General features: G+C 36.8%; 1 protein-coding gene across 3 annotated transcripts in view; it reads left to right on the top strand.

The window, feature by feature from the left end:
* PDS5B (PDS5 cohesin associated factor B) overlaps positions 1-19,978 on the top strand; it is a 101,772-nt gene that overhangs the window by 68,857 nt on the left and 12,937 nt on the right. For all 3 annotated transcript variants that reach the window (XM_057383281.1, XM_057383280.1, XM_057383282.1), the window contains 8 exons: positions 1,062-1,198; positions 5,613-5,736; positions 11,261-11,465; positions 15,581-15,695; positions 16,039-16,171; positions 16,979-17,098; positions 17,403-17,465; positions 19,678-19,823. In XM_057383281.1, the coding sequence (XP_057239264.1) occupies positions 1,062-1,198; positions 5,613-5,736; positions 11,261-11,465; positions 15,581-15,695; positions 16,039-16,171; positions 16,979-17,098; positions 17,403-17,465; positions 19,678-19,823 (1,043 nt within the window). The remainder of the gene's footprint in view (positions 1-1,061; positions 1,199-5,612; positions 5,737-11,260; positions 11,466-15,580; positions 15,696-16,038; positions 16,172-16,978; positions 17,099-17,402; positions 17,466-19,677; positions 19,824-19,978) is intronic.

Here is a 19,978-nt window from a genome sequence, read left to right on the forward strand (position 1 = left end):
TTTTTTGAGATTTTTTTCCCCCCAAGGATACAATTCAGATATGTAATTCCCCATGGATAAAATATCCCCCAAGGATACATAATTCAGAGGTGCATTTTCATTTTGCTGTGGGAAGATACTTCTCTTTTTTCTTTATTGTTTCTGCTGTCATATAAAAGGAAAATGAAAGGATGAAGGGATTCAAATAGTAAAAAAACTTTATCTCCAAATTGATATTTTATTGTCACTAAAGAAATGTGAAATTATTTAGTGTTTCGTGACAATTACTGGATTCTGTGTACTGGCAGAAGCTTGCATAAAAACACTTGGTGCTTCCATTGGCAAAAAGAAGTTATCCCAAGTAATAGACTTTGAGGCTTTTCTTTAAATAGCTGTGAAAGAAATATTCTTTTCCAGGGTAAGTTATTGTAGTGCAGATTGCTACTCTTAACAGTCAAAATGTCTGTTAAGTGTTTTTTCATTTGCTTGTCTTTAAAACCAAACTCAAGTATTTCATAGATAAATAGAGACTATGTAGGATTGTTTAAGCACAGGAATTTAATGCCAGAGTCATGGATTTGATCCCTGTATGGGCCATTCAGCTTAAGAGTTGGTCTTGATGATCCTTGTGGGTTTCTTCCAACTCAGAATCTTCTGTGAATTATAGGAATATATAAAGATGAAAATGTGTTCTGCTTTTTGATGCAGTAACGTTTTCTTAGTAAGTGTGAACTGTTTTACCTGCTTCTCAGTGTTTAATGGATGTAAGGTGAATTAAGAAAATGTTTTACAAAGGAAAAAGCATGTGATTACTTAGTAGAAGAAACAGTTCAAACTTTAACTAAATGTGTGACTTTTCATTTGCTGTAATACATGCTTGAGACTTTTAGTGAAAAGTTGCTATCTAGTGAGAGTATGTCTAGTTATCTTTCAGTATTTAAATGTTGTTTTGCAGTCCTGACAGGCTTATGTTTGTACCAGCAAAAAGCACTTGAGAAAATAGTTTGTGATTAAATTAAGATAAAGATTACTTTTAAAATGAGGCTTATGGTATTATTTCACTTTTTAATATTTTTTTTTAGATTCAGGCCATCAAGATGATGGTTCGGTGGCTGCTAGGAATGAAGAACAATCACAGCAAATCAGGAACTTCTACTCTGAGATTGCTAACAACAATATTACATAGTGATGGAGATTTAACAGAGCAGGGGAAAATAAGGTATGTAACAGATGGTAATGTTTTCATGTCTGTGATGATGGTGTGGGGAGAGTTTTTTGGCAAAGTAGTGTGTGAACTATTCTGTTACAGTGCTTAATAAATCATACATCTTATTTTATAAGATGTGATGGTGAGCTTGGCTGGGTTCCTATGTAAGTTTGCTGAGTCTCAGCTTTTGTAATACTGTACACACAGATGAATTTTAGTTTTTATCTTATTGCTTTTATTTATCTCTTCAAAAGGTCATTACTCATTGCAAGAATAAACTGTGCAGCTTCCTCCTTCCCACTGAAAATGGGTTGTAATTTTTTATGCAGCTTGCTATTCCTAATGTACCAATTGCTGTGTATGCTGAAGGCCAATAGGTGGGCATTCTAATAAAAAATAATAGCGTSTTGTATAAACCAGGTGGAAATGGCTAGTGCACAAGACACTTCTGCTTTGGAGGCAGGCTAATCCCTTGAGGTGTCTAAAAGTGAAAGCAAGAGGGAAATGTGTAAACAGGATTAAGTCTCAATAAATAATTTATCTTTTAGTTGACTGTTAGATAACCTGTTTTTCTGGCTATCTTCTTAATCCTCTGTGGTAGGAAAAGTGAGAAGTTGTCAGCTACTACTGCTTGCCAAACACTGAAAATTCGTGTCTACAAAAGCCGGTAAAAGCATGGGTGCATTGTGCCAGCATAAATAAAAAGGTTTTAATTTTCAAGAAGAGTTATTGTTGCACAGTAGTTATGCAGATAGAACCCATAATGTGGATGCAGAATTGCAAACCTGAGAACTGTCTAGTATATTATCTTTGTAGCAACTGTGTATCCTGTTTTAAAGTTCTTTGTAAATAATTGTTTCATAGTTCTCAATTCTGTAATGTGACCATGGCATTTTCTAGGGAGTTGAGTGGCAGTATTTAGCTTTTCAGTATGACTACTTGGAGCACATGGTTGGCTTATGTAATAGTTTGTGAACAGATCAGTTCTGTAGACCCTGTGTGTTTTCATGCTTGGAATGATGACTCCTTACTGTGCGTGTTTTAGAAATTTAATTTTCCCACTCTTTTTCTACTTAAACATAACAGTTGAAACTTTATAGAATGATGTGATCATTCTCCATTTTTAGGTCAAGTTAATAGAGGGCTAAGGAAAGGATCCTTTCAAGGCAGGGAGAAAGCTGCAGTGACGTGTGATGTTGCTGTGGAGGTCACCCTTCAACCCCAGGGCCTGGAGGTCTGCCTGGGGATAGATGATGAGCTTATGGGTTAGGATTGATGAGCAGACTGCTCTGGGTGACATCTTGGTGAGTGTCTTCTGTGGTACCCCTGACCAGGAAAAGGAAGTGGATGAGGCCTTTAAACAGCTGAAAACAACTTCATGTGTACAGTCTTTGGTCCTCGTGGGGAAATTCAGCCGCTGTCATATCTGCTGGAACAGCAATGCAGCAGTGTGTAACAATCCGGGGCAGCATCGATGACAGCTTTTTGACACAACTGGTAGACAGCCTAGTGAGGAGAAGCTCTCTGCCGAGCCTCATTCATGCCAACAAGGAGAGGCTTACAGGGGACGTGAAGGATGAGGAAACCTTGGCCATAGTGACCGTAAGATGGTGGAGTTCAAAWTCCTGAGGGCAAGAAGGAGGTCAGAAGGCAAGATCACAGTGCTGGACTTCAGGAGACCAGTCTTGGGTCTCTACAAGAATGTGCGTGTAGGGTCCCATTGGATAAGGCCTGGAGGGAAGGGAGCCCAAGAAAGCTAGTTACCTAGTATTCAAAAATCACCCCTCAATACTCCAGTGGTCACAGCAGAAGGTCAGATATTTCAGCGGACCTTACCTGGATGAGTGAGATGCTCCTGGCAAAATTCAAACTCGAAAGGAGGGATTGAGAGCAGCCCTGCTGAGTACCCCTGAGAGTGTACTTGGAGACAYTGGTGAGTGAGAAAATGGACATGAGCCAATAATGTGCTTACATCCCAGAAAGCCAGCTGTGTCCTGGGCAGCGTCAAAAGAAGTGTGGCCAGAAGGTTGAGGGACATGATTCTGCCTCTTTAGCCTACTCAGGTGAGATCCTACCCAAACTACTCCATCCAGCTCTGGGGTTATCAGCACAGGAGACACATGGACCTCCTGGAGCATGTCCAAAGGAAGGTCACAAAAATGATCATGGGGCTGGAGCACTTCTGTGAGGAAAGACTGAGTGAGCTGTTCAGCCTGGAGAAGAAAAGGGTCTGGGAAGATGTTATTGTGGCCATATGTATGTAGATAGAAGCAAGAATTTTTTTTTTTTTTTTTTATGGTGAGGGTGATGAAATGCTGAAACAGAATGCCCAGTGAGGTGATAGATTCCATTCCTGGAAACATCCAAGGTCAAATTGGGCAGGCCTCCCAAGTAGCTTACTCATTGCAGGGGGTTTGGACTAGATGAACTTTAATAGTCTTGTCCAGCCCCAACTATTCTATGGTTTTATGAGATATACAGAAGGTGGAGGTAGAGATGAGTAATCTGGCAGAATACAGAGAATACCACCTGAGTTAGGAAAGCCAAATCCCAACTAGGATAGAATCTAGCGAGAAGTGACAAAGGCAACCAGAAGAGCTTTTCCAAGTAAATAAGTGACAAAAAGAAGACTAGGGAAAATGTGCACCCTCTGCTGAATGAGGCAAGAGCCCCGTTGACAAGACATGTATTAATTATTTTGTGAATGCCACTATTGCTTTTTAGGGAAGCTTCAAACTGATAGAAGGGTCAGTCCATTGTTTCTGTGTGTGCTACACTGCTTACACTAACAATTACTCTCAAAACCTGAAGCAGAGGAAATGATGTTTCAGGCCTGTTAGTTCTGGAACATGGAACTTCCTGACATTTCCTGACCATTATTCTTCATCTGTTGAGTGCAATAAGGGTATCTTCTTTCTAGCAATGCTTGCTGTGTCCCTTCTGTGCAAACCCGACCCTCATCCTTCTGATTTAGAGTAGGCTTTGAAAAGAGTGTAATTGTCCTTTCAGTACAGAACATAACCTTTTAGATTGTACTTGATATAAGCTCATTCTGTGTGAGTCAATTTTAGTGTTCATGGCTTGCATTTGTCTTTTAAACAATGTATAATTTGCTTACGTGAAAGTGTCAGGGCTCAGTAGCCATTGGATGCTGTTGAGGATGTTAGTCACGTTGTAATCATTTTGGTGTTATTGCCCTCCTCAGCCCTGAAAGTGACTCTGTCCCTATGCCTCTTGAAATCTATGCAACTCTACCTTTCAGCAACACTGTAAGGGATTTTGGTTTTTTTTTTTTTAATTTCAAAGCATGGTTCAGCCTGGAGTGTCAGATGAAGGCAAGGCCCCTCTTGGAAAACAAATTATCTTCTCTTGTTCATTCTTCACACTTTGAACTAGTAGCATTGATGATTTTGTTGAATTGCTTTTAACTCAACAATTGATTTCTTCGTGATGTTAGCATGTGTAGGTTAAATTTTTTTAGTGTTAAATTTTATCAATAAACAGTATCTCAACTGTCCTTTTCAGGTCTTTTTAATTTGACAAGTCATAAACAGTCCAACAAAATTCAAGATTATACTGATTTTCTGTTTGTGGTTAGATAGAATAGCTAGGTTGAATTTTGCATCTTGCATATCTTTGTAGTAGGATTTTGATTTTAGTCCATACTGAGCATAAAATAAGAGTATTTCAGTAGCAGAGGACACTAGCAGTTGCTGAAAGTATTAATATTAGATATGAAGTTGAATTGAGATTTTCTTGAAATGCTCTCTGCATTTTTTCTTGAGCTAAAGCTTACCAAGAGAAAAATTATTAAAAAGCTTTTGGAGTTTAGAGCTTCATGGTTCTGTGCTGTAGAAAATTTGTCATACATCTGATATACAACATTTTCTGTGGTTGCATTCAAAAGACACTTTGTTTTAAAATAAAATTCACTTAGTAATTTATTACAATGTCTAATAAATCTTCATTTATTTTGACCTGAAGCATGGATTTTGAGCAGAAAAGTTTGGCAACTTTAGGGACTAGAAATGGGCTGGCTACTTCTTTGTCAGGACTCCCCTGCCGAAGGAGGACCAGCAAGCTGAACAGAAGTACCTTACTGCTAGATGTAGTCTCTGAGGGGCAGTGTGGACTGGCTTGATTCACACTCACGTGGAACTTTTAGGAAGTTTTAAGGAAAATTTTTATTGCTGGGCTGGAACCAGGTAATGGTAATGTGGTCATAGGCTGTAAAATGTGGTGCCATGAAAACTGCTTTGGATTTGAAAGTACTTCTGCTGGCATGGGGATGGCTAAGTTCATGGAAACTTCTTTCTTTTTAAGTAGTTGTTTTTCAGTGATGCAAATTTATTGGATTTAACTAAGTCAAATAATTACATCCTTTTTTTACTAATTAACCTTCATAATCCATGTGCTTGCTTTTCAGTAAACCTGATATGTCTCGATTGAGGCTGGCTGCAGGGAATGCTATTGTGAAGTTGGCACAAGAGCCTTGTTACCATGAAATCATCACTTTAGAACAATACCAGCTGTGTGCACTAGCCATAAATGTAAGGAAATTCGTTGGGGGTTGCGGGTTATCAGCATATGTATGAGTATATAGTTGTTTTTTCTGTATGTTGTGTATATTTCTGTGAATCTGGTTTTATGCAAAACATTCAGCCTTGACATGAAACTTTTTACACTACAGAATCCTGAAAATCCACTTGAATGAGAATTATTTCTATAGTACTGGGCTGCCCATTGGGGGAATACTAACTTAGAGGAGTCAAATGTTAGAATGTTGATAAACTAAGAAATTCAGTATGCGTTTAAGTAATACCCCAGCTGCATTATGACATTACTAGAAGCTGAAATGAGATGATGTTAACTATGTTGAACTGTGGTGACAACAGTGACCTTAGTTTCTCAGTACTTGGGTAGAATATATTTGGAATGCAGAGGTCTGCAAAGATAATTACCATCCTTCAAATATTAGAAGAAATAGGGAGAGATTCCTTAATAGATGCTGGAATTTTCATCCTTAACTTCTGCCTGTGAGCCCATAGTAAGAAAATAACTCTCAAATTGTAAGTAGAGATCTAGGGATCCTCTGTATTTCTGGCTTGTAGACTTCACAAATTGTACAGAAATTGATTCCTGCCCCAAGAGTAAGGTGGTCTTTAAGGGACTTCTGTTGTTGTTATTTGTATAACTGCTGGTATTTTCCTAGCTTTACACAAGACAAGAAATCCTCTGGAAGGAATCATGTCCAGAAGATAGATGCAGTAATAATGGTATTCCATTCTAGACCTTAATTCCTTTGACTGGCTAAAGATTTAAAAGGTGTAACCCATTTTAAGAAGACTTTATATTGCCATTTAATGTTAGAAAATACAGAGTATAGGTCCTATGTAAATACTGTTTACATTCATATAGAGTAACTTCTTTGRTTTCTTAAGTTGCTTGGAGTTGGTTACAGTTAGGCTAGAAAAACATTCCGAGAGTAAGAATCTGTGTTAGGTTTGTATGTTGTTTTAACTATGGGGATTTTAAGCTTCTGTGTTCCTTTGGAAAGGAGCTCTTACTGAGTTCCCAAATGCTGTGAAAAACAAGAGAAATGGAATAAAACTTTGAACTACTTAAGCAGATGAAATCTAGAAAAAATGCAGCAGGAATTCAGTGGTAATGACTGAAGGTCTTTACACCCAAAGGAAACACTGGTACTTTTCAGTTTTCCTATCCCAAAACTGAATAGAAATATTAGTCTTGTCTCAAAATGAGTTTTAAAGCTTTTTACAGTTCAGAACAATATTAGTTGAGAGAAAAATAGGCACTGAATGTAATGACAAGTAAGTTCTGTCTATGCTCCACAAAGTATACTCAAGCTGGATAATATCATGCCAGACTAAGCTTGCCAATCTAGTATTTGCATGTTCTGTTTTCTTGTGAACCTGATGATCAAAATCTGTTCATTTCTTCAGTCATTTTCCCCTTGTGGCAAATCTTTCTTTATTGCAAGTGTTAACCTTGTAGTTCCTATCAGAATTTTGCTTCACTGTTTTGGTACTCTTTTCAGTATGTTAGTTGCAGGTTCCCTGCCCTCCATTTCATCACTGTTTCTCACTTTTCTCACTGTTTTCCCAGCTATAACAGTCATAACTGTTTGTGGATATTCTAACAGATGTCATATCACCTTTTTTTGCGATCTTGTGTCTAATGCTTACTTTCCCTCAATTTTCAAAAGGGAATTTAGATAAGATTCCACTTAGAAGAATATAATAGGGTTATCAATATTTATAAACCAGTTAGTATCACATTTTATTGTAGCATTATAGCATACCTAGGATAGGAAGGAACCCATAAAGATCATCTCACTAAACTCCCTTGCTGTGGTCAGGGACACCTTTCACTAGACCAGATTGCTCAAAGCCCCATCCAACCTGACCCTGAACATCTCCAATGATGGGGCATCCACAACTTCTGTGGGCAACCTGTGCCAGGGTCCCACTGCCCCCACTGTAAAAAATCTCTTCCTTATGTCCAGTTTGAACCTAAGCTCTTTCAGTTTAACACTGTTGCCCCAGAGCTGGACACAGCACTCCAGGTGGGGGTCCCATGAGAGCAGAGCAGATGTCAAGAATCCCCTCCCTGGCACTGCTGGTCACTCTCATGATCAGCCAGGCTTTCTGGTCTGTGAGCACACATGGCTGGCTCATGTCTAGTTTTTCATCCGTGAGTGACCTCAGTCTTTCTCTTCAGGGCTGTGCTCATTCCCTGCATCCCTGAGCATTTATGGATAGTGAGGATTGCCTGGAAACAGGTGTGGGACCTTGCACTTGGAGCTCTTGAACCTCCTGAGGCCCTTTAGGCCCAGTCCTCAAACCTGTCAAGTTTCCTTTGGATGGTATCCCTTCCCTCCAGTGTATCAACTGCACCACTTGGCTTGATGTCATCCACGGTCTTGCTGAGGGATGATGTCAATCCTGCTATCTGTGTAATTAATGAAGATGAACAATGCTGGTCAGTATTTCCCCCGAGGGCACGACTTGTTACTGATCTGCATTTGGACATTGATTTTTTTGGTCTGCAGTCCTTTGGACATGGCCATAGGTTTCTTATCAGCTGAGTAGTCCATGTATGAAACTCCTATCTCCAATTTAGAGGCAATAATGTTATGTATGACTGTTTCAAAGCCCTTTCAGAAATCCGGGTAGGTGGCATTACTTGCTCATCCCTTAATCCATTTACAATTCATTGTGATAGGTTGGACTAGTCAGGCATGATTTGTCCTTTGTAAAGCATTGTTTGGTGTCTGTAATCCGCTCCCTGTGGATATCTATATGCTTTGTCATTGCTTCCAGGAGAATCTGTTCCTCTGTAATACAATTTCTGCCACTTTTCCCACATCATTTATTGATATTTCTTTGTCTTTCATGACTTTTGAAGTTGTTTTCTAGAGTTTAGATTGTAAGCTCAGTTAGGACAGGAATTCTGCCTTTCTTTTTCACTTCAGCTCTTAAATGGATTTTGAATACTTCCAAATAACTTTTCTAGATGTTTTTGAGGTCTTTTGCAATTTCCTTTCTCATTGTGATTGGAGATGCTCAGAGGCGGAGTAGCTGTAATGGTTTCAATGATATTTTTTCACCTAAAAGTTGCATTTTGTTCACTTTTTTTCTTTCGAGATTTGCCATGTGCACATATGCATACATATATGTTTATGCTCAGTGTTTAATGTTAGAATGCATTTCTTGATGGTAGATACCGATTACTCTAAAAGTTGATTTATTCTTAACACTATCAAGTCTAGCCACAAATTAGAACATTCAAGTGACATCAAGGCCAACTCTAATTTTATACTATTTAATTCACAGCAAATGTTTGTTAAGTGGGCAGTTCAGAAAACAGATTAAACAAAAGGAGAACGATTACTTTTTGAAACCTATGATGGTTGCACAGGTTCTGCTGTGGTTCTGTGCTGGCACATTTTTTCCCCTGATTCTGCCATTTTGAAATGTGTAATGATTGGAGTGCAGAACACATAATTAAGTATCACTAATTGCTATATGAAAGTGGCACTGGTAAACGGGCTTTATGATGATGAAATGCATGTTGTTTTAGCCATTTTAAAATTGGGTAAAAGTTGCATACATGTTTGGCCAATCTTATAAGCTTAACAGTGGTTGACTTCTTTGATCTGCTCAACAAATTTTGATGTCAGCAGAACTTCATATTGAAAGAGTGGAAAATAATTCAGAGTACTACTTCAGTGTTTAACAGGATTTAAGATCAGATTTAAGAAAAGCTCTGCTGTTTAAAATGCAATTTAATTGTATTTAGAGTAATCTTATAAATTGCATTTGTTGAAAAAATCGCAGAGCTTTTTTAGTTTTGTTAACTCAGTGTTATAACTAATGAATCAAAGCTATGTCTGAGTGGTACAGGATGCTTTGCAAATACCTATTTCTTAATTCTTTTAAATAGTGAACTTGTAATGAATTGGCATTAAAGTCAGAGATGTAGATATTAAAATTGGATTAATTTATGGACTTTGCGAATGCTGTTAAAAATAGCATACATTGGTTAGGTTTTGTTCCCCTTCATTTTAGTGAACTAGTGTAACTGAGTTGAATTAAGGTCATTCTCAATATTAAAAGATAAAGAAATTATAATCATTCCAATTGGCCACACAATGCCATCAGTAACTACAAACTGTACTTCCCTTGTCCTCTGAGGCAAGAAGGAGTTGCTTGCCCACTGCAACACCAGCTGGGCATCAGTGTCTTCTAAGCTTCCTAAAGGCTTTAGACTTAGGTGATACTGAGGAAAAGAGGGCTCTATCTTATCTTCTGCTGGAGGATGGATTTGCTATAAAGAGACAAAGAGATATTGTGTAGATCTCATGGTTTGGGTTTGTGGTCTTGGTTTGCTTCACCACTGGCTACAGCTGGTGTTCCAGGGTTTCAGTCCATAGGGGGAGTATTGCTTGAAGTGCAGAAAGGAGAAAATGGGGCTGGGATGAAATAAGTTTCTTCTGGATTTCATTTTTGTTGGGGGGGCTTGCTTGATCCAATACATGATCTTTTGATGCCATTTGCAAATTTAGCAGAGCCAATGTTTCTAGTGGCTAGGTTTTGGCTCTGCACTTCCTGATGGAAACGATTGAAGAGGGCTTCTGGCTGCCTTCAAAACTGTCATTTGACTAAAATAGCAGCTTATTCCTGTTAATGCTTTTTCTTCATATTTAGAGATAAATCTTGCCTTTTGACCTTTTTTTGGCAGGTTGAATGTGCCATTGTTTACCTTATACTTTTCTGTTTGTTTTCTTCTCTTTCCTGCATGTGTTTCTGTTAAGCTTCCTTGTCCTGAGTTAGTAAATGGTTTGTGGTATATGAAATGATGTGTGTAGGTTATTTTCATACAAAAAAATAAAGTTCTTGCCTTTTCTGGGAAATGTTGCTTAATGAACTGTAGAAGTACAATTGCTGCCTTCTTATTAGTTTACTTTGTGGTGTTTGGCAGCTGTTAGACACAGGTAATTCTCTTCCACGGTCAGTTGTAATTCATAGGTTTCCAAAGTATAATGGAAATGCTTGGTACCCTTTTCATTGTTTCACCTTACCTGTATTTTGTTGAATTTTATTCMATTTTTAATACTAATGTCTTGCTAAAAATGTGTGAAATCATAGCAGTAAAATTAACATGGTGGTTAATGGTGGCTAAAATGTTTCTTTGACTTTTGCTTTACAAAGCAAGTGACCCAATTCTAAACAATTTTAGTAACTCCATGCCTTAGTAGTATGCTAAATTAGGCATTGAGTCCTGAGTGTGATATCTTCCCGTACAATTTCTGAACCTTAACTCTTCTGAGCTTAAAGAAAGCTTCAACTGATTAATTCAATTAAATTAAATTGTTCTGAATTTGCATTAACAAAAACGCATCTTGCAATTCTTATGTTTCAGTGGCTTCAAGGTCTAATTGGTTTTGGCATATTTATGTGAGCTTTCATGCTTTATTTTACAGTTTAGATTGCTTTTAGAAAAGTTTACTGTCATTTTTTTTGGTTTTGCCTTTTTTTTTTTTTTTAATAGGATGAATGTTACCAAGTGAGACAAATATTTGCTCAGAAACTTCACAAAGGCCTTTCTAGACTACGGCTGCCACTAGAATATATGGCTATTTGTGCACTGTGTGCAAAAGATCCCGTGAAAGAGAGAAGAGCTCATGCTAGGCAGTGCCTTGTGAAGAACATAAATGTCAGAAGGGAATATCTGAAGCAACATGCAGCAGTTAGTGGTAAGAGAATAGAAATCACTTTTTGGTACAAGCACCATAGTTCAAATGTAAATATGAGCAGACTGAAAACATTGATGGTTGTCTGTTTATATATATGGGACCACTGTAAATTTGACTCGAAGGTATCTAATGAAAGATTTTCAGGTTTTCTGATTTTCTTTTGTCCAGATTTTATTTTGATTTTTTTTTTAACAGGCACTGCTGAGGTCTGAATTTTGTTAAAACCTGTGCAAATGCTTATGCCTAAATATATTGGAAGTGGAGTAATTTTCCAAGGCAGTTATGTGTACTGTTTCAATGTAATATTAGTAGTGTTCTAAGTGAAGTGACAATGATTAATTTTACTTCAGCAATTGCTAATAAGTAACTTTAATACATAAATGCTGTACTAAACAGACTTTCTGTGCACTGCTCTATTGAACAGCATCTTGTGTTCTGCTGGCAAAGGACTGTATTTGTATGCACTTCAGGATGAGTTTATGCAGTTCTTTCTTCTCAGTGCCAGTGGTCTGATCATGGGAATGCTTTGCAAGTTGTTATGGACTCACGTTAGCTATTTTGCTTTTGTTAAATCAGTGCTTGTGACATGAAGCTACACACATACTGTATTACAACACTGGTACACGGTCATAGGAAAAAGTGCTCAGGAAGAGCTATAGCATTTTTAAATAAGAGTTTTTTAAAGTTTTATTTCTTTGAAAGATGGTTTGACCTTGGTGAAATGAAGGGGATTTTTTCATGGTTTTAGCCGAAACCAGACCTATTTTGTGAATGTGATCTCACAGATGCTGGCGATTTCCTTCTGTGTTTATGAATCACTTTGTTAGCCATATCAGTCTTTCTTAGTCCCATCAGACTTTGATCAGAGAATAAATCTACAGACAAATCCTGTTGTGTATCGTTAATTTGACTTAAAGTAAAGCATGTTATTTTTCTCCATCACAACAACATGTAAAACAGAAAAATTGAGCAAACACCTCTAAGTCATTTTAAGACTATTTTTCTTGAAAATTGAAAACTCTTTTTAGTTATGTAGATGGGAAATGTAAGAATTCTCATGTATTTAAAACAGATACTGAAAAGTTGCTATCAAAAATATGTAGAAGAAATGAAGAGCAACCTAGGTGTGTGTGATTCTCTTTATCCAGTAGGACCTCAAAGTGCACCTGCTAAATGTTTCCTTCCTGAAATAACTGAATGATGCCATTGATTTTGCATGTGCTATAATCCATGAGGAGTCTGGTTTAAATATATGTTGCAGGATTTTTTGAGAATTATAATGTTAACTTTGTGCCATTCAGAATTACCAGCCTGAGTTTTCAGCAAATAAATTGTCTTGAACTCTTTGCATCCCAAAATATCCATATTGTAGTAGTTTAGCTGAAGCTCATTTCTGGTAATAACAAAATGTTTAAATGCGTGTCTTCCTCTGTCACTCTCCCTCCTGCCCATACAGTAACTCAGGGTAGAAATTATGATAGTATCTCCTTTGGAAAACTGCATCCTTGATTACTGCAGCTATTTGTCTGAATCTATAAATGTGTGATTTTATGATACATTTTGTTGGGAGGACTTCGTACAGGTGAGGAAGATATCTGTTGGATATTTTGGGAGTATTTCAACATTTGTTGAAAATGTGGTAAATTTCTGTATACCCTGCCTGAGGAAAACGCCTTTAGCACTGGTACCAGACAGTAAAACGCCTCTTTCTTCCACACTGGCCTTTTATAGGCTGGCAGGAAGTAATCTCAATCCTCCTAAATTCTCTAAATGCTATTCAGAGTGGAAGCCACTCAAGAAGAAACTTATTTTGATTGTGTATTTGTTACAGTTTTATCTATAAAACTATAGAGATGTGTCTTGCATAGGAATTTTTGTTTTGTCATGATGAGCTTTTACTTGAAAGTCAGTAAGCAGAAAAATTGCAAGCGTAAAGATCAATTTTTTTTAAACAAATTTTCTCCCCCGAAGCTCATTAATGATTCTTGTAAACTGTTTTGGCACATTGTAGTTTTATGTGCTGGTAGGAAAGCCACCCTACCTTTCAGATAGTGTCTTCTTTCATTAGAGATTAAAGTTCTATTTTTTTTTCTATTTTTTTCAACTGTGTTTTGTCATGACAGGATTAAAATATAATATGTATTAGTATTTTTTCTTTTGACTGGAACTAGTTAATTTTATATTTCCAGACCCAGTTGGAATTACTGTTACAGTTATATTAGAAATTGTCCAAGGCAGGAAGTTACTGAAAAACTGAGTTTATGAGTTCTTGATGAGCATTTGATTGAAKTTGCTAATTAGTACAAATAATAGTAGTTTGGTTTGTCTGGGGCATGTCTAAGGCAAATCAATTTTGCTAGTGTTCTGAAGTCAAAATTATGTCGTTTTCCTTCCCTGACACATCTTAATTTTTTTGTTTAGTAATGGCTAAAATGCAGGACAGTGCTTGAAGAAGTAAAGGATGTTTGTAAAGTTAATAGCACAGTATTAATTGAAACACACTAAAAACTGTTTTGCAAAGTACACTAGATTTCAATTATATAAATGCAGCTTGAAATAGAAAGACATTGGGTGATTTTATGTATTAAAGGTATTTTATGTAGACTGTATATTACCCCTATTTATGCAGATTTCTAAGAAAGAGATAAAAACTTGACATGTGTGTGACAATTGTTTAGTTTTGTAAAATCTACAAAAATGGTGTATTTTGTTTGATGTGCACAGTATTTGTCAAGCACATCTCACATTAATACATATATTGGAGGTAAAAACATTACTGTTTTAATGTATTTTAAAGTAGTTTTCAAGTATTATTAGTGCATGCAATAATTCGCAGATGTTTGGGTTTATTCATAAGTAATTATGGGATAGGTTAAAAGTTTACAAAAAGACAACTTTCCAACTTTGTCATGCACTTAATATTGCAAAATGTGATTTTTCCAAAATGGAATTAGGAATTTCCCTATTTCCTTTACCTGTACATTCAAATGTTTATCTATAGGCATGCTAATACTGTGACATTGCATTTACCACAAGCACTAAAGATCAGATTCTTCTGCTGCAGCAATAAGTATGAAATACCCAGATGCCTTCCTTTGCCCATAGTGTTGCCTGTTGCACAGGGTACAATTTTAATAACTTAGGTGTGCTCTGTGTACTCCAGCTCCTCTCAGGCATTAAGCTAAAGCAAGCGGTGAGTATGTTKGCTGAAAAATGATGTTATACTTTTTGGTATAGAACTTGTCCTTTGGTTGTCCATGCCCCTTGGGAGATGATCTTTAAGGTGCTGAAGTTCATGCTGCATGGTGTTGGCTGGGTCAGGGAATTTGTTACCTTGTGGAATGTGCATTTTATGATCCTAATTTTCAGAGGGCCATTGGCAACAACCCTTACGTTTTTAATCTCCAAGGGAAATATGCCTTCAGACTGTCATGATGTAGGAGAGATTTTCTTGCAGTCCTGGCTTAGAAGTACTTGAAAGTCTCAGACAATGCTAGAAAAAATCTTGAATGCTTTGAATGTCATAGTACTGTTGTGCTGCTCTGTTTAGGCAGGATTGAGCCTTTCAAGCTCAGTGCACTACTAATTTGTTACAGCTTTCATGTGAACTCCAACTCCTCTTGAAACAGATGTGGCAGTTTGACTGCAAAGCCCCTGCAAAGGGCATTTGTTCTCTTGACAGCAAAGCTGTACTGCAATATCAAAAGAAATAGTAGCAGCTTACTCTGCAGCTGTGCTGGTCTCACATCTTGCAGCTAACATGGATTTTGTGATCCATCCTCACTTCTGCTTTTCAAAGTCCTCCAGAGTACAGGCTTTGGACTAGGAAAAGGATTGGGAGTATAGGGAACAGTAGCTGTATCTCAAAGTAGCTAGAAAACGTGCAACCCTGAGAGAGAGGGGTGTTCTCTTTTTTTTTCACTTCAAATCTTAATCCTTAAATGTGTGTGAAACATGCACATCAGCCATGAAATGGAACATCGTAGAGAAAGAATAAGCCCAGATGTGTCTATACTTTATTGCATGCTGACCTCAAAATTTGCCCTTTCCTCTTTGGCAGAAAAGCGTATTTCCTGGAATGTAGTTTTTTGATGCATCTTTCTTCTGCTTTTCAGAGAAACTGTTGTCGCTTCTGCCAGAGTATGTTGTTCCTTACACTATCCATCTTCTAGCTCATGACCCAGATTATGTCAAAGTCCAGGATATTGAACAACTCAAGGACATTAAAGAGTAAGACCACTTTTAATAGTGTTATTTCTAACTTCATTCTCAGTGAAATTTTAATCCATTGTAGTACCCCGTTACACAGTGTACGTAATGATGACAGTTATTTCTGTAAAATATTGTGAGAAATAGTATAGATGCTTTTTTAGTGCTCTGTGATATTCTAAAGAGGAACGCTTGACCTTCTGCACATCTTCATTTCATTTTTCCAAAAGAACTGTTTTTCCAGAGATAGACTGGTTCAAATTCATATTAGTGAAACCTAGACTAAATCACTTTCTCAAATGTACGTTTTTAGGGAATTTCTTTTGTACTTTGATTCATGCCAGATACTGCATTTCTCCTTTAGGTGCCTGTGGTTCATACTGGAAATATTAATGGCTAAAAATGAAAACAACAGTCATGCATTTATCAGAAAAATGGTAGAAAATATCAAACAGACTAAGGATGCTCAAGGACCAGATGATCAAAAAATGAATGAAGTAGGTGATACATTTTCAATGGAAATTGCATTTAATTCTGGCCTGCTAATGGAAAGGCGTTGCTTTTTTTTATACACCAACTTCAAAATGTCTTTCAACAGAATTGTATGTATGAAATTATACTTTATATATTGGAATGACTATATTTATTTTAGTTTAGATGTTACTTTCCCATGCTTCAGTAATTTGTGCACATTTGCAAGGGAGTTGTAATAGTTTTCAGTTCTTCAGTCTCAGTAAGATTACTAAACGCTAACTTTAAATAGATATAAACTATAGAATTTACTGTTTAAGTCATCTACTAAAGTGCTTTTTAGTACTTCATTTCTGAAGTGCAAGAGTAAACTTAAAGGAGGAAGAAAAATACTTATATTGGAAATCGCTACTGTGTACTGTGTAGTGCATGTATCAAACATTTTTGTGTGGTTTTAGCATCACCTAATGTACAGATCTATCACTTTTCTCCTTTTCCCACAGAGATGAGTTTTGGGTAGTGAGTGGGTGGGGGCTGTGTGTTTATTTGATTAACTTAGTCTTAGAAACTATGGCAAGTACTATTCTTGAGTGTAGAAAGACCATTAAAACCAGCTGTCTTCAACTGTTAGACTTACAATGCTTTTGCCTTTACTGTTTGTATTTCAAGATCCTGAGAGGCACTGTTTAAGATGCAGGCTAGTGTTAAATGTTTATGATTGCTTTTAACTGTGAATTCTTGTGGTCCTGTGCACAGAAGATAAACTGTCTTTTGTCAAGATGTGCAGTCAACTTCTAAAATGTTATTTGGTTTTATAATTTTGTTATTTACAGAAACTATATACAGTCTGTGATGTAGCAATGAATATCATTATGTCAAAGAGTACAACATACAGTTTGGAGTCCCCTAAAGACCCCGTACTTCCAGCCAGATATTTTACCCAACCTGACAAGGTATACCTTCATTTTTCTTAAATATTTCTTGTACCTTCAGATTGCTCTCTCTTATATTATAGTTGAAAATGTACATATGTATATGTTTGCATAAATATATTATATATGTATGCACACACCTATTTCTCTTTCCCCCTAATCCCTCTTCCCCCATATTACTGTTCTGGTTTAAAAATTCAAAAGCATAAATGGTATAAATAAAATCTTTCAGTGCAATCTCCAAAATGTGTATATGTATAATGCCTATAAATAGCTCTCATTCACTGATTATTGCTGTAAATCCCCTCACTCCCTTTTTTTACAGAATTTCAGTAACACCAAAAATTATCTTCCTCCAGAAATGAAGTCTTTTTTCACCCCTGGAAAGGTAGGTATGGTGTGGGGTTGGGTTTTGGTGCTGTATTTTCAGTTCTGGTTTGTCTTTTTTTGGGAGGAGGTTAATGGTTTTGTTTGTTTTCTTTGTGTTTTTTTGGTTGTCATTTTGGTTTTTAAAGAAAACTAGCATGTAATTCATGAAACACCATGTGTAAGACAGCAGATTGTTTCTAGGTATAGAGAAGGAGATGGGTAGAAGGAAAAACTGTTGCTATCTGTTCTGGGTTGTGGGGACAACAAAAGGCAAAGCCTGTTATCTTTGAAAGGAGAGAATCCAAAAAAAAGCCCAATATAACCCATAATGTTTGTCAAGTTTACAAAATGGTTAACCTTTTAGACTGCAGAAGACTACAGTGTTGCAAACAAAGTGACAGCTATGGAAAACTATAGAAGTGATTTTAAAAATCACATAATTAATCTTTGGCAAAGCTGAGTACCATTTGACTGTATCTTACAAGATAACTGACTGTTACACAGTTTTGTTAATTTGTTCTTTCAGGATATGCATTGTATGGCAGTATTCTTTCTTCACTAAAACTAAACCCAGGTTCTCTACAGAGTAAAACTAAAATCTAGTAGGAAAGGAAATTACATACTGTGGTCTTCTTCTGGATTAGTGCATTTTGTTCTAGATGACAAAGAACGTTAATATATTACCTTGTGAAAGAAAGAAGTTGCAGCACTTTCATTACCCTTAACTTTGCTAATGAAACATTAGCTGTCAGCTAGTAACTTACTCATAAAGGAGGAATGCAAGCTGGGAAAAGCAGTAGATTTCTCTTCGAGAAATTGGCAGTCAGCATTTATGGATTGGAATAGATCATCATTGAAATTCTTTAAAATCCTAAATTAATTTTTATATTATTTTAAATTTCTAGTGCTGGGTACTCTAGCTCTTCTTGTGTTGTTTTGAAACTTTGTGGCAAACAGGACAGGTGTATTTGGCTGCCAAAATTTTCATTTTCTTCACTATCAGGAGAGGAACATGAAATGAAAGTTGGTCAAGGGAGGGTTTTTTTTGCAAATGGAAGATTGGCTTGAGCAGATGTTGGTGGAGTGGACATAAGCAGGAAATGCTGAGGGCAGAGGGCTTTGAATGTAGGTTCTGCAGTGAGGGAGGAGCTGTTTGTGCAGGCCCTGTTAGTCCCTCCTTAATAGGAAGTCCAGTTCAGTGTGAATTTGAAAACCCCTTTGTTTTCAAGCTCTTACAGCATACACTTACTAATTAACATTTAGTTCTAAACTAATAGATGTAAATTGTTAAGCTGGCTTTAGTTCTCCAAAGTTTGTATTTGGAAAGCATATGCTGTTTTTTTTGTGCTCACTGCAGAGTGAATCTTTATAAGTGTAAAATTCCCTCTGGCTATAAAAGTATCACCAGAACTTCCATGGAACATAACTCTGAAAAAGGAACACTCAAAGTTGATATGACATGAATATTGAGCTTTTAGTAGCTGTCACTAACTGTAGACATAGCTAGAATCTAATATTGAAGGAAACAATGGATAATGAGAAATGTAGGAACTGGTCTTTAATTCAACATTTTTGTACATGGGTGTTTGAGATTCTCTTTAGGAGTAATTGAGCTTTTGCACCTCTCTCAAAAGTTAGTATGAGCTGGAGGGATTTGTCTGAAAGATAATCCTGTTAAATTAATAACCTGAAACTCACCAGTGTCTGGAAATTTTGGCACTTACTAAAAACCTAACATTTCTAAATCTGTGCAAGAAAAATCAGAATCATCTCCACAGCTTTTGAGATTCTCATTTATTCCCAGTTGAAACGAATGGGGTTGCCAGGTTTAATGTCTCCTTTGCTGAAAGGGTTGTCCTGCTGCTATTTCTGCTTTGCTAGGCCAGGTGCTTATCTGATCCAGATGGGGAGCTGGTTCACTTGGATAAATCAGCAGAAAGCAACACACAGTGTTGCAAGGTCCGGTGTACAAAGTACTGCCAATGAGAAGAGGACAGAATCTAAGGGTAGAGAAGAATATCTAGGCTTTGGTGGCAGCTAGTTATTTGATTGCAGCTACCTCATCTTCCTTCTGGTGTCTGTTTTAACTTTCATATGAAAATGTTTATCACTTTGTGTTCAAATTGATAAGGATTGCAGAAAATGAAATCTGTGAGTATTTTAAGCATAGTACATGTTAACAATATCTGAATGTGTAGCTTAAAATAAAGGAAATGTATTTTTGGTTTCAGCCCAAAGCAGCCAATGTTCTTGGAGCAGTTAATAAGCCTCTTTCGTCAGCAGGCAAGCAGTCTCAATCCAAATCTTCACGAATGGAAACTGTAAGCAATGCCAGCAGCAGYTCAAATCCAAGTTCTCCAGGAAGGATCAAAGGGAGGTTGGTAGACAACAAAGGATCTTTGATATTTCAAATATTAGTAATGGAAACTTTGAATGCTTCCATAATGCTTTCGAGGTAAAAGAGAGAATTCTTTTATCTTACATTGAAGTAAAGTTACAGTATCACATTGGTGTAACTGAAACCATGAATTT

The sequence above is a fragment of the Malurus melanocephalus genome, unplaced genomic scaffold, assembly GCF_030028575.1.
Source record: "Malurus melanocephalus ecotype Western Australia unplaced genomic scaffold, MMel_1.1 scaffold_619, whole genome shotgun sequence".
In the NCBI taxonomy this organism is placed as follows: Eukaryota; Metazoa; Chordata; class Aves; order Passeriformes; family Maluridae; genus Malurus; species Malurus melanocephalus.